The sequence below is a fragment of the Mastomys coucha genome, unplaced genomic scaffold (genome assembly GCF_008632895.1).
Source record: "Mastomys coucha isolate ucsf_1 unplaced genomic scaffold, UCSF_Mcou_1 pScaffold12, whole genome shotgun sequence".
Classification (NCBI taxonomy): domain Eukaryota; kingdom Metazoa; phylum Chordata; class Mammalia; order Rodentia; family Muridae; genus Mastomys; species Mastomys coucha.
Window position 1 is genome coordinate 15,217,357 of NW_022196894.1, and position 12,603 is coordinate 15,229,959.

Consider the following 12,603-nt stretch of genomic DNA (forward strand, 5'->3'; position numbering starts at 1 on the left):
GGTGCTGCGCAAGGCAGACCCCCTCTGAGTAGTCATCCCACCTCTGCTACCCTCACAGTGGGCCACGTACATCCGTGCCACAGTGCGCAAGGAGCGTGGGCTGCCAGTGCTGGTGGAACTGCTACAGTCTGAGACCGACAAGGTGGTGCGTGCTGTGGCCATCGCGCTGCGCAACCTCTCGCTGGACCAGCGGAACAAAGACCTCATCGGTGAGGATGCTGCTTCGATAGGCCAGGGCTTGTGAAATGGGGCAGTAGGGGAACAGGTTGTGGGAGGATAAGAGTTCAGGGGATCAGATCTCTCCCAGGTGGTTGTGCTGACCCTACAGTTGAGCTGTAGCTGCTTAGGTCTTCTTTCCCATTGCCGAGGCTCAACCTGCTAGCAGAGGTTGTGTCTGGTGATAGCCATTGTCTGAATGCCAGCCCTTCCCAAAGGGGTGGGGCAGAGACATGTTCTAACATCTGACCCTGGCTCTTAGGGAGCTACGCCATGACAGAGCTGGTTCGGAATGTTCGCAATGCACAGGCTCCCGCTCACCCCAGTGCCCACCTGGAGGAGGATACGGTGGTCGCCGTGCTCAACACCATCCATGAGATCGTGTCCGACAGCCTGGACAATGCTCGCTCCCTCCTGCAGGCCCGTGGTGTGCCTGCCCTGGTGGCACTTGTGGCCTCCAGGTGGGTGAGGGCAGGCCCTGCTGAGGGCTGGGTGGATTTGGGGATGATGGAGGGAAACTGGGATGCGGTAGGCCACTGACCCCAGCCCTGGCTGCTGCTGCTGCAGCCAGTCAGTGCGGGAGGCCAAGGCAGCATCACACGTGCTACAGACTGTGTGGAGCTACAAGGAGCTGCGTGGAGCCCTACAGAGGGACGGCTGGACGAAGGCACGCTTCCAGGTACAGCTGCCCCGCCTTCCCTCTCACTTTGCCACATCGGATCCCAAGTCAAGAGTTTCTTGGGCCTTACCTCTTCCTTGTGTTTTCTGACTCCTTAGTCTGCTAGCACTGCCAAAGGACCCAAAGGGACACCAAGTTCTGGGGGCTTTGATGACAGCACACTGCCACTGGTAGACAAGAACCTTGGTGAGCACAAGCAGGGGAGAGGGACATGAGACTTACCCTGAGGCTTAAGAGTAGCTCCCACCTGCTAATGCACAAGGTAGGTGGGTTAGGGAGACAGGGCGGACTCTTGACAGAGGACACTGAGCACTGTCCTATGGCAAGCTTGTCTGCCCTGCCCTCCCCATGCCTACATACTGCTCACGGATACCTGCTCATGCCTTGCAGATGGGGAGAAGTCAACCACCCGGGATGTGATCCCTATGGATACCCTTGGTCCAGGTGAGTGCAAGTATATAGGCAAGAGCTCAGGGAAGAGGGCTGGGGAGGACCACCTGGTTTCATGGTGTAATCCTAGGCAGTGCTGAGAAGACCTTGCTATGATAAAATGTCAATTGGAGAAAAGATAGGTAGTTGGTTTGGAGGCCTCAGGACTGGTTGGAGCTGGCACCTAGACCAGAAGTGCCCTGTCCCAGAGCTTTCTGTATCTGGGCTAAAGGAAGATCATATATCCCTATGGTGACTTCCCCAGAACTCCACTTATCCCATGCTCTGTTCCACCCTACAGATGGTTACGCCACAGTTGACCGGAGAGAGAGGAGGACACTGGGCAGTGACTCCATAGGGGACACCTCTGAAAAGGAACTATTGAGAGTGAGTAACAGCAAGCAAGTACCCAGGGAGGCTTGACAGGAGAACAGCCAGATAGTACTGATCTTGATCAGGATTCGGGGACATGGCTGGAGTGGCACTCACTCGCAGGGCCATGGAAGTAGCCCCATATACATCCATCATCAGTCAGACTTCAGCCCCGAGGGGTCTAGTACACACACCTGCTGCAAAGAAGTGGACAGGGGCGGCTCTGCCTAGCCATAGGTTGCATAGGCCCAGAGAGTACGAACAAACAGATTTGTACCCTTCTCTTACATGTAGTGTATGGGCAAGGTGTCCACTGTAGTCTCCTGGAAAAGGCAGCATATGCCACCTGTGAGCCAGTGTCCTGGCTTCACGTACCAGCCTCTGGGTACATCCGTGTGTGAGCTATAACCATTCCCAGAGCTTGGCCTCCTTGTACTGCCTTGGCAGGCCCTCCATGCCACCCCTTCCTTGTACACACCAACCAGCCTAAACCAGCCTAGCCTACCCTTAGCTGCAGTTAACTTGCTTTTTTTTTCTGCTTCTAACTCCTGTCTGCCCACCCACCATGCACTGCAGCCCGACCCTGGCAGAAAGGCCCCTCCGCCTGGGCCCAGCAGGCCCTCGGTCAGGCTGGTGGACGCCGTGGGGGACGCTAAGCCTCAGCCTGTTGACTCCTGGGTCTAGCTTGCATGCCTGGTACGTTCCTTCCTCTTGTGTGCCCATCCCTGGACTAGGGCTCCTTGTTCATCTCTGCTTGCTGCATGACTGAGCTCCCCGTGTGATCTCTGGCATGACTTGACAACAGCCCTGTTCCAGTCCCTGGGGATCAGGGTCCTGGGGAGACAGGCCCCATTTCCTTAAATAGCCCCAGCACAGGGCCCTGTGAGGACCAGCAAGGCAGGACTGGTTCTGGTGTCAAGGGTTTTGGTATGGCCCACCCTTCAATCCACAGCTACTGCTTCTGTATGGCCTATCGAGGCAGCTGCCCTGTATGGAGGTCCCAAGTCATCTTGCTACATTTTGCTGGCTCTTACCTATCTGGGCTCCTGACTAAAACATCTGTCTTTGTCTCCCTTTGCAGGGCCCTGGCCCAGCTGTTTGTTCTTAGGGATCGCATCGAGGTAGCTGAAAGAGGGCCAGAGGGCCACCATCTTGAGCAGACCCAGTCTTGGAGCCAGGAGCCCTACCCTGCGGTGGTGGGGTGGCCAAGCCTCTTGTCCTACCTTACTCTACCCTCTTCTCTACTCTCCTGATCTAACTCTCCAGGCCTGAGTTAGCTGTTTACTGACATGGTGCTGTGTGGTAGGAGAGGAGGTTGGGGGTAGGTCCCCATGCACAGCCACAGAGGAGCAAGTACAAGCCTGGAGTGGAGGTCCTGGGGCAGGCAATGGGACAAGTAAGGGGGCCTTGGAAAAGAACTTGGGCTCCCAAGGGTGGCTGGAGTACTACCCTGCATGCAGTCTGACCACAGTGCGGGCTGCTCCAAAAGAGTCCAGACAGGGAAGTTTAGGAAGCAGCCAGATTGGGGGTAGGGGCAAGCTGTGCTTGTCTCCAGCCCCCATCCTTGGTTTCCTGGAACACCTTCCCTCTGCAGCATACTCCTCCTAAGCTGCCTGTGGCTGGGGCCACCCTGGCTGTTGCATCTGCCTAGAACCTCAAGTAACCTCGGGGCCTGACTGCCGGCAGCAGTGGGGGAACTGCTGTTCAGTGCCTGCTGTTTGTGACTTAAAAATGAAGAAAACTGACAAAACGCATTAAAAATGAAACCAAAATAAGACTGTATCAACAAACATTGAAATTTTTGTAAGAAAATTTAAAGATTAAAAAAGCAGCAAAGAACTGCCTGTCTTCTGCCTTGGCTCACCAGGAGAGGGCACCCCCCCACCCCCACCCCCGCGTTAGCTGAGCCACAACTGCCTCCCCATGCACCCCCCCACCCCTGTGATGATACAGCTCCCCCAAGTCCCGTTGCAGTGTGAGTGTGTGTGGGGAGGGGGTTGCAAGGGTATAGGGGTTGGGCTCTGCCCCTGGCTGCAGGCACTTCCTACTGCTGTCTGCCATGGCTCCTGTTGGCACTCTCACCCAGGAGGGGTGTGCTGGCTGACTGATGGCCATATGTGGGATCAGACAAGATGGAGCTGATCTTTGTGTCTAGTCTAGGAAATGGGGCCTTGAGGAGCCTCTTGAGTGAGGTGGGGGCTGGGGCAGCTCTTAAGCTTGGGCTGACACTTCCTCAGAATCTGGGTATCTGGCAGACGCGCCTCAGTAGTATGAATCCACTTCCCCTTCTGTAAGCTAGGAAGTAGAACTGGAGAGACTGTTTCTCCCAGAGTGTCACCTATGCGTAGAGAGCACTGGCCCCACAGCTATGTGGCCCCATGCCTGCTTAGTCAGAGATGGGTACAAAGGCTGTTCTGCATCAAGTAAGAGCCAGTGTGGTAGCTGAAAAGAATAATTCAGTGAATTTCTTGTATCCAAATATGTAGGTCTTTAATTTCTTTTATAATATAAAAGAGGTTATGACTTTTTTTTTTTTCCAAAGTATTTCTGTGTAGCCCTGGCTGTCTTGGAACTCACTATGTAGACCAGGCTGGCATTGAACTCAGATCCATCTGCCTCTGCCTCCTGGATTCTGGGATTAAAGGCGTGTGCCATCACACCTGAGAAGTTTGTGACTCATTCTTAAGATGAAATGTGATATATGCTGGTGACAGGACTCTCTCTGAGTTGTTGCTGCCATTTGGTGACAGCCAAATGGTATCTGGATATGTTCAATTTCCTGACTTCTTGCTGGGCCTAATGGGTGATGGCAGTACCTAGGGATCCCACACTGAAACCCTGTGAAAATCTCCTCTTCCAGTTAGTGAGACCATCTGGATGACACCTGCTTTGATTTTTAAAAGAATCTCCCTTTTTGTTCTTGGGTTCAGAAGATTCACCTTGAGGCCCAGTGATCTATTGCACCTCTGGCATCAGTGCAGCCTTTAATGCACAGGTGCTTTGCAGGGTTATTGTAGTGGTTTGCATAGTGAGCTCACTACCTTTAGAATGTGCCAGTGTATGACAGTCTTGAACCACAGCCCCTGAGGACAGACCCCAGAAGCATAGAGGGGTCAGAATGAGTGTGTGTCATCGTGCAGAGGAAGCTGGAAGGGAAGCTTGGGGCAGGCTGCGTGGTCAGGACTTCACAGGGTTGCTTGGACCCTGGTAGATTGCCTTCTCCAAGCCGTCCACCACTTTCATGTACTCCAGGTATGAGCTGTAGTGTGTGCACTCGAAGCTGCTGCTCCCCCTCACATATGCCAGGAAGTCAGGGGTTCCTGGGACAATGACATTGTCAGCTAGGAGCACCGTCCCCTTGCGCAGCAGGCCACATTCCTGCAGGGGACAGACAGGGAGGGTCAGGAATGCTTGGTAAATCCAGTGCAATCTGTGGGCAGCTGCTCTCCCATAGAGCCACTTCCAGCTCCTATTCTGCCCCCTATCCATCCCCAGCCCTAGAAGAGCATGTGGGTTTGGGGGTTGGCTGCGTGCAAAACATGGTGGCGTCAGGCCAGTTTCCCTCCAGCACTCTATGCCAAGAATAAGGCGTCCTCACCAACAACCCTGCCCTTGAGGATCTGCTCTGGACTTTCTTCCCCGAGCCAGGGAAGACACGAGATGCTGGGCTTTGAGCAGGGGGGTCTTGTTCCTGGGCCCTTGGAGCAGTGGCTCCAAAACCTGTGGTTGTGAGAATCCCATGTAGGATGCTTTTCTATCCTCTCTGGGAAGTGTGTCTGCTGATAGCATACAATTAAGTGAAGTACCTGCCAAGAAAGGGGTGGGGGTGGGAGAGCCAGGAAATGGGATACCTGAATATCTCATTTGAAGGTTGCCCAGGAGGCTTAGGGTTTTTTTTTTTTTTGGAGACAGGGTTTCTCTGTGTAGCCCTGGCTGTCCTGGAACTCACTCTGTAGACCAGGCTGGCCTCGAACTCAGAAATCCGCCTGCCTCTGCCTCCCAAGTGCTGGGATTATAGGCGTGTGCCACCACCGTACTTTTTTTTTTTAAACATTATTATGAAACAAAAGATAATAACACAGCGGTTCTGTCTGATGGGGCCACGTCTGTAATCTCAGCGGTTGGGAGGCTGAGGCAGGATCCACGGTTCCAGGCTACCTGGACTATGTATGACACTGGTCTTCAAACACACTGGAAGCAACCCAAAATGAAAAGTAAAATCCAGTAAGTAGCCCTGGCTGAAGTGTATCTCAAGGGGAGGAGCACTACTAGAGGGCACACACACAAATAACAACATCCCATCATGCTGCTGTCCCAGATGGAAGGCAGGGGCTCTGTGTCCTCACACACTCGTGCTATGCTCTTACAGTTGACCAGGGCTCCAGCTGGCCCTAGTGCGTGGGGGTGGGGTGGGGACCTCTAGCCTGTGGGTTGTGAGAAGGCTAAGGGACCCTGAGGCTGGTCAGTAAGTTCAGGGGACAGTCTCATGTGTCACAACATGAATGAGTTTCACTATGAATATGACACCTGCCCAGTCCAGAGAGGGGTCCCGCAGTTTAGGGTAGGAAAGGAACAAGATGAGCAAGGGGTGGTGAGGCTCAGCCAGGGACTTGGAAACATCAAGAGTTACATTTTGATTGTCAGTCGGACATTGAGACATAAAACTTCCTGATTTAATGACAGGAAGGCATGCACTTTTGGGGTACAGGGGACCCATGCTGCCCTTCAGGAAACATGCCTTGTCTGGGGACAGCCTCTGTCCTCCCAGTATTCAGGTACCAAGAGCCTCCTGAAAGACCTCTCAGGCCACCCAGGGAATTCCAGGTAAGACTGGGTCTGTGTCCGAGTACTGGGGCTTCTATGCCAAGGACACAAGAGTACAGGATGCTACAGGCAAGATGCTTGCTTTGTGAGACAGTGTCTTACTGTGTAACCTAGGCTGGCCTCCAACAGATGATCCTCCTGAATTCAAGTACTGAGATTGTCCATGTGCAACAATAAGCCTGGGTACAAGTAGTTTTAGTTTATGATCACTATTCTTAAGGTTCTTCCTTTGGGTTCAATTCCCTACAATCATACAACGAAAAAGAAAAAAAAATGAGTGCACCCATTTCCAATGTATGCCTCTCTTCTGGAGCTAATTGCCAGCTTTGAGCAGCAGCACTGAAAACCGTTAGTTTCCCAGTTACTGAGCAGCAATATTTGCTTCTTTTCTAAAAGCAGGCCTCTTCAGTTATCACACACAGAAAGTGCAGAAACCCAATTTCCTGCACTGTGTTTGACTCTCCCGTACAGGTAGAGCCTGACTGCTCAGCTGCCTGTCCTCTGTGCTCAGTAGGTAACCTCGTGTTCGGTGCCTGCCAGGAACAGGATCCTGTCCTGTTCCCATGGTTGACGGGGCCTGCTGGTCTCCTTTCTACCTGCACTATTGGTAAAAACAGCTTCTCTGGCACAACTTCCTGGTCCTAGGCTATCCCTGGCTCTGACCCTAGTGCTCACCACTCCCAAGATAGGGACCTCTGAAACACCCTTCCCGCTCACTGGTCCTTGCCACCCCAAAAGTCAACAAAAATCCTTTTATGCCCAGAGCTCATGCCTGACTTTCCTTTGTCTGTGCTCTTAACACGCCGCACCAGAGCTGAGTCTTGCCCAAGCCACAATGGTCCTGTCCTGCCCCTGGGCTTGCTGCCCGATCCTCCCACATTCTGGACCCCACTGTATAGGACAGGGTGTACGGCTCTTGAGACAACTGGCTGGTAAACAGCACATGGACAGTCCCATGTTGTCTGTGAAAGGCTGTGAGGAGACCCAATGAAGGCCAATGAGCCACTCCATGTCTCTTTGCAGGCCACCAGAGCAAGACAAGGCAATGTCCCCTTATGCTGTAGTCACTTGGGTGTAAGGATGGCTTCCCCAGTCAGAGCTGGGGGTCCTGCTGGGTAAATGTGGCTGAGCAGTGCTGAGGGCTGAAAAGGCCTAGGGAAGGTAGACAAGCTTGCCATCCCTGTGGCCAGCCCCAGTCGACCCCCAGTCAGACCCATGTGGCAGCCAGTTCTGCTCCCTTGGGTACTTGGTTCTGGGTCCTTCAGGCCTAAGTGTTCTGGTCTCTGGTGCCCGTCCCACTCCCTAGCAATTCCCTGCTTGCAATGCAGGGAGTTTCTGGCTTGGCATTCCTACCCAGAACCTTTTCCCTTTCTTTCACCTCCACCTACCACAGGGCCTCTGCAGCCCACAGAACTCAGACTGTCCCTCGGCTGTGCCCTCTCTCTGTAGGCAGGGCTCTTCAAGAGGCCAAGGCTCAGTGACCCCAGCGCAGAGGCCACTGTGCTGAGCAGCGGTAGGGTAGTTCAGCTCACCTCCAAGAGAAGTGTGTCTGGAAGGTAGCGGTCTTTCCAGTGGTCAAGAAAGACCATGTCTAATGTGTCCACGTCGTACTTCTTCTTCAGCTGGGGGATAAGGTCCTGGGATGCCCCATTGAGGATGGTGACCTGGAACAGTGCTCTGTCAGTACCGTGCCCACAGTGACATGCATGAGCTTGCCTGGACCCCCACCTGTGTCTACTTCTCTTTGGGGCTTTGGAGAGGAATCTGCACTGAGTCTCCCTGGCTGTTGCTTGCTCTACAGGATAGGTCAGTAAGACCATGTCCCTAACTTGCTGGGGTTCCTTCCTTGACTCCAGTGTCACAGATATATACGGCACGTGCTTAGTGGCTGACCAAGGACCTCACCCTCCCCCACTGCCTGCCCAACTTCCCTCCCCCGCTTTTTCCCCTGGTCAGCTGCCACACTGGGCCATACTTTGTCCTGGAGGCCTGCAAAGTTCAGCATTTGCTGGGTGATGGCAACGTAGTCAGGGTTTATCTCCATGGTGAGAAGCCTGGCTCCAGGTGGCAGCAGGCGGGCCATTCGCACGGCTGAGTAGCCACAGTAAGCTCCTAGCTCCAGCACCAGCGAGGGGCTGTACTCCCGAATCACTTCATCCATGATTTGGCCTGAGGGTGGTGAGGAGGCGTAAGTACAAGTAGAGGGAGGGGAACCCATCCCCAACCCTGGCCTTACCCCTCTCCAGACCAGCAACACACACTCCTCTCATGCTCCTGACCTGCTGAGAAAGGCCCTTTGCCTCCTGATAGCCCAGAGGACCCCACGTACACACCCTTGGAGAGTCCACTGGACTTACACACAGGGACCCATCTCACCCACCTACCTGGCCTTTTCAAGTGTAAATGATTCAGTCTCCACAGGGGCTAGACAGGAGCCTGACCAAGATTCTCTCTCCCTCTTAACAGGCTCTCCTACAAGCACTGCCATACCTACTTCAAGCTCCCCATTTCTAGGTTGTGGCCTACATGCCGGGCTATGTACCTTTTGCGTCACCCACATTCATGGCCCACTCCTTCTGTGTGCAGTAGGTGTCAATGGCCTCCAGGACGCTCTGGGGGTCTCCAGGCTTTGCGTGCTGCTGCACATGGCGCAGGATCCGCTGCTCCTTTGTATCACCCATGAGCAGGTTTCGGACTGGCTGCTGCACACACTCAAACCAGCAAATAGCCACCAAGCCCCAGCCTAGGTGTCGCAGGAGCAGGAGGAGGGCCAACAACAGGAGACCCAATGAGACTGCAGCCAACAGCATCTGCAGGGCGGGCCAGAGACAAAGTAAATAGGCCGTGTGTCCTGTGCCCATCTGTTCTTGGCTCCCTTAATTGGTCCCTTGTGCTGAAGGAGGTCCAAGGTTCAAAGACTACATGCACACGAGTCAGTGCTTCACTGGGTGAGAGCCAGATGAGACTTGCACCCTGCTTACTGGCCTGTGGCTGCAGAGCAGGTACATATGTGCCTCCTGGAGTCCTGTGTAGAGGGGGACTGTGAGGCATGGTCCCAAACCCTGAGTGCTTTCACCATGAAGGCAGTGTCATTTTGCACTGAACCAGCACTCTGACTGTTTCTGGCAGAAAGAGGAACTGTGGTACCGGATGGGCCACGTGATCTGTTTGTTCCTACGCGTGGCAGAATGTGAAGTTTCTTGGGGCAGGAGTTCTCTAGTACCTAGATGGAAAAATAGCCTTCATCAAGCTGGGGCTGGGGACCTGAATAAAAATATCACCTTGGGGGCTGGAGAGATGGCTCAGTGGTTAAGAGCACTGACTGCTCTTCTGAAGGTCCTGAGTTCAAATCCCAGAAGCCACATGGTGGCTCACAACCATCTGTAACAAGATCTGACACCCTCTTCTGGAGTGTCTGAAGACAGCTATAGTGTACTTACATATAGTAAATAAATAAATCTTTAAAAAAAAAAATCACGTTGGAGTGACCCTCATTTTCCAGCTGGCTTCACAGCTCCCACTGATTACCAAGCAACATCCCTAGAATTCACTAGCCTAGTCCAGAGAGTTGTGTACTTTTTCCCCTATAAAATTATCACTCTTTGATACTTATTATTATATTTTCTTGATATTATTATATTTTCTAAAGTAGAAAAGCTGTGGCCCTGTGTACTTTATTTTCTTTTGGTTACAGATGGAACTTTATGTGTATGAGGTAAGCACTCCACCACTAACCTCTACTGATCAACCCGTTTTCTTTAGCCAAGCTATGCAGCCCCGGCTAGTCTTGAACTCCTTCCTAATCCTCCTGAGGGCTGGGATTATAGATGTGTATCACCATGTCCAGTGCTTTGGTCAGTTCTCTGGGGCAACGTCTCCTTGTATAAATCTCCAGGGCTGTGCAAATTTAATAAAACACATGAGCTCACCCAGGCAGTGGTGGCACACACCTTTAATTCCAGCACTGGGAGGCAGAGGCAGGTGGATTTCTGAGTTTGAGGCCAGCCTGGTCTCCAGAATGAGTTCCAGGACAGCCAGGGTTACACAGAGAAACCCTGTCTCAAACAAACAAACAACAAACAAACAAACAAAAAAAACCACATGAGCTCTCCTCTTGCCATTAAGCCCTGCACCGACTATGGTTCAATAGACTTGGCTGAAGACTCGTGGAGGAACTAAATGAGACACTGGGATCTCTTCCCCATTGGAGTAGGGACTGGCTTCAGACTGAAGATCTAAAGCCACAGGCTGGGTGAGCTCAGTAGTGTAGTGTTTATCTAGCACACATAAGGCCCTGAGTTCTGTCCCCAGTACAAGGTAAGCGTAAGTGACTATTCTCTCTCTCTCACACACACACACATACTCCTTCTGGTAAGCAAGAGCTGGGGAGCCTAGCCCAGGATCTAATAGATGCAGCTCACCAGCGTCCCGACAGCGGACACTGGGTTCGCTAAGTTCACAGCAAACACTTGTGAGAACCTAAAAAGACACAAGAAAGAGGAACTAGGGAAGCTTCTACCAAAGACTCTGGCCATTTACAGTTCCTTCCAGGGTAGAGTGCTGGCGACCACACGTAACCTGATCTAGGCTGGAAAGGCTTGTGGAAGAGTCTTTAGAGGAGGCAGGTCCAAGCCCTAGGTGTGAGGGCTGCTTCAGGACAGTCTCAGGAGAGAAAGACACCTCAAAGCTGAGGCTCTGCCGCCCACACATGCTCGTGTCACCTATTTCTGCAAGGCAGAGTGCTCACGTGGTCGCTCTGCACACGCGCGCAGGCACGCTGGGCCTGAGCCTTCACACACCCACGGGCTTCTAGGAGAGCCAGGGCTACACAGAGAAACCATGTATTGAAAAACCTATATCTATCTACACAATATTTAATATATAGATATTCTATCAGTTCTGTTCCTCTAGAGAACCCTAATACAGACCCCACTGCCCCCCAAAAGACTTATCTCCTTCCTTGTGGGGACCCCCAGAATGCAAGGCTCTTCTGCTCAGCTGAAACTGCCCTCCTCTGCTTTGTGCAACTGTGAAAAGTGGGTGGAGCCGTGCCCACCTGGCCATGGGAAATGGAGTGACTGAGGGGCGACTACCAAACTCAAGCAGTCATTACTTCCTAGGATTTTTGCAGAACAAGAGAATTTGCAAGTGAGAAAGCCGTTTGTGGTAGTGCATACAGTAAGCCCAATACAGAGGCTGATGGGCCACACTGCAGCCTGTTTCTCAAAACTCAGAAAAGATTCTGCAAGGGAAAAAATGGAAACAGTGCTGACTGGAATAGCTCCGGGGCCTCAGAACTACATTAAGAAGCCAGTGGCTCCTCTCTTCTGGAGTCTGTGTGGACCACAGCCTTGAGCCCTATTCTGCAGGCTCCTGGAATCAACTGTTTAAGAGTTCCAGTCAGAGGCTGGGCTATGCAGATCTCACATTTAGTTGCTCTTAGTTGATCAAGAGAGTATAAAAATGAAGACATGTCAGTAACTGAGACAGAATGAAAGACTTGATGGATTTGTTTTGTTTTGTTTTGTTTTTTGAGAATCTTAACAGCATAGTATTAAGGATGTTATCAATAGCAAGTCTTGCTGGGCAGTGATGGCACACGCCTTTAATCCCAGCACTTGGGAGGCAGAGGCAGGCGGATTTCTGAGTTCGAGGCCAGCAACTGATTTTGTATTTACCCAAAATTCTTAGGCATATTTTTTTCAGTGGAGAAACCCATGCTAAATTTTATTGAATAAATAAATTAATAAATAACTAAATTAACCTTCTAGTCCAGAGGTGAAAGGTGTTAGCTCTGTGGTCGAATGCTTGTCTAACATAACATGCATAAAGCGTTCTAAACCTAGGGTACTGGGGAGAGGCTGGGATGCAGTTCAGGTGGTAGAGTGTTTGCCTGGCCTTCATAAAGCTCTAGGTTCCAGCCCCACACCAGTTTAGCATGATGGAACACTCCTACGATCCAAGCATCCAGGACTGGACGGTCAGAAGATCAAGAGCATCCTTGTGAATTCAAAGACAGCCTGGGAAACAAGCCTTTGTCAGGAAAGCCTTTCTGTGAAGAATCTTTTTTTTTTTTTTTTTTT

The 12,603-nt window shown here is 52.0% G+C and overlaps 2 protein-coding genes across 6 annotated transcripts in view; one reads left to right on the forward strand and one right to left on the reverse strand.

The window, feature by feature from the left end:
• Positions 1-3,532, forward strand: part of Arvcf (ARVCF delta catenin family member) — a 61,386-nt gene extending 57,854 nt beyond the window's left edge. For 4 of the 5 annotated variants that reach the window (XM_031363359.1, XM_031363357.1, XM_031363361.1 and 1 more), the window contains 8 exons: positions 59-209; positions 479-677; positions 784-895; positions 994-1,081; positions 1,286-1,339; positions 1,626-1,711; positions 2,273-2,392; positions 2,778-3,532. In XM_031363359.1, coding sequence (XP_031219219.1) covers positions 59-209; positions 479-677; positions 784-895; positions 994-1,081; positions 1,286-1,339; positions 1,626-1,711; positions 2,273-2,380 — 798 coding nt within the window. In that variant the 3' untranslated portion in view covers positions 2,381-2,392; positions 2,778-3,532. The remainder of the gene's footprint in view (positions 1-58; positions 210-478; positions 678-783; positions 896-993; positions 1,082-1,285; positions 1,340-1,625; positions 1,712-2,272; positions 2,393-2,777) is intronic. The other variant, XM_031363360.1, reaches the window with a different exon arrangement.
• Comt (catechol-O-methyltransferase) overlaps positions 3,495-12,603 on the reverse strand; it is a 19,613-nt gene continuing 10,504 nt past the window's right edge. Inside the window, exons 2-5 of the mRNA XM_031363367.1 lie at positions 9,063-9,330; positions 8,496-8,689; positions 8,053-8,184; positions 3,495-5,074 (exon numbers count right to left, since the gene is read on the reverse strand). Of these exons, the coding sequence (XP_031219227.1) occupies positions 4,874-5,074; positions 8,053-8,184; positions 8,496-8,689; positions 9,063-9,330 (795 nt within the window). The 3' untranslated portion in view covers positions 3,495-4,873. The remainder of the gene's footprint in view (positions 5,075-8,052; positions 8,185-8,495; positions 8,690-9,062; positions 9,331-12,603) is intronic.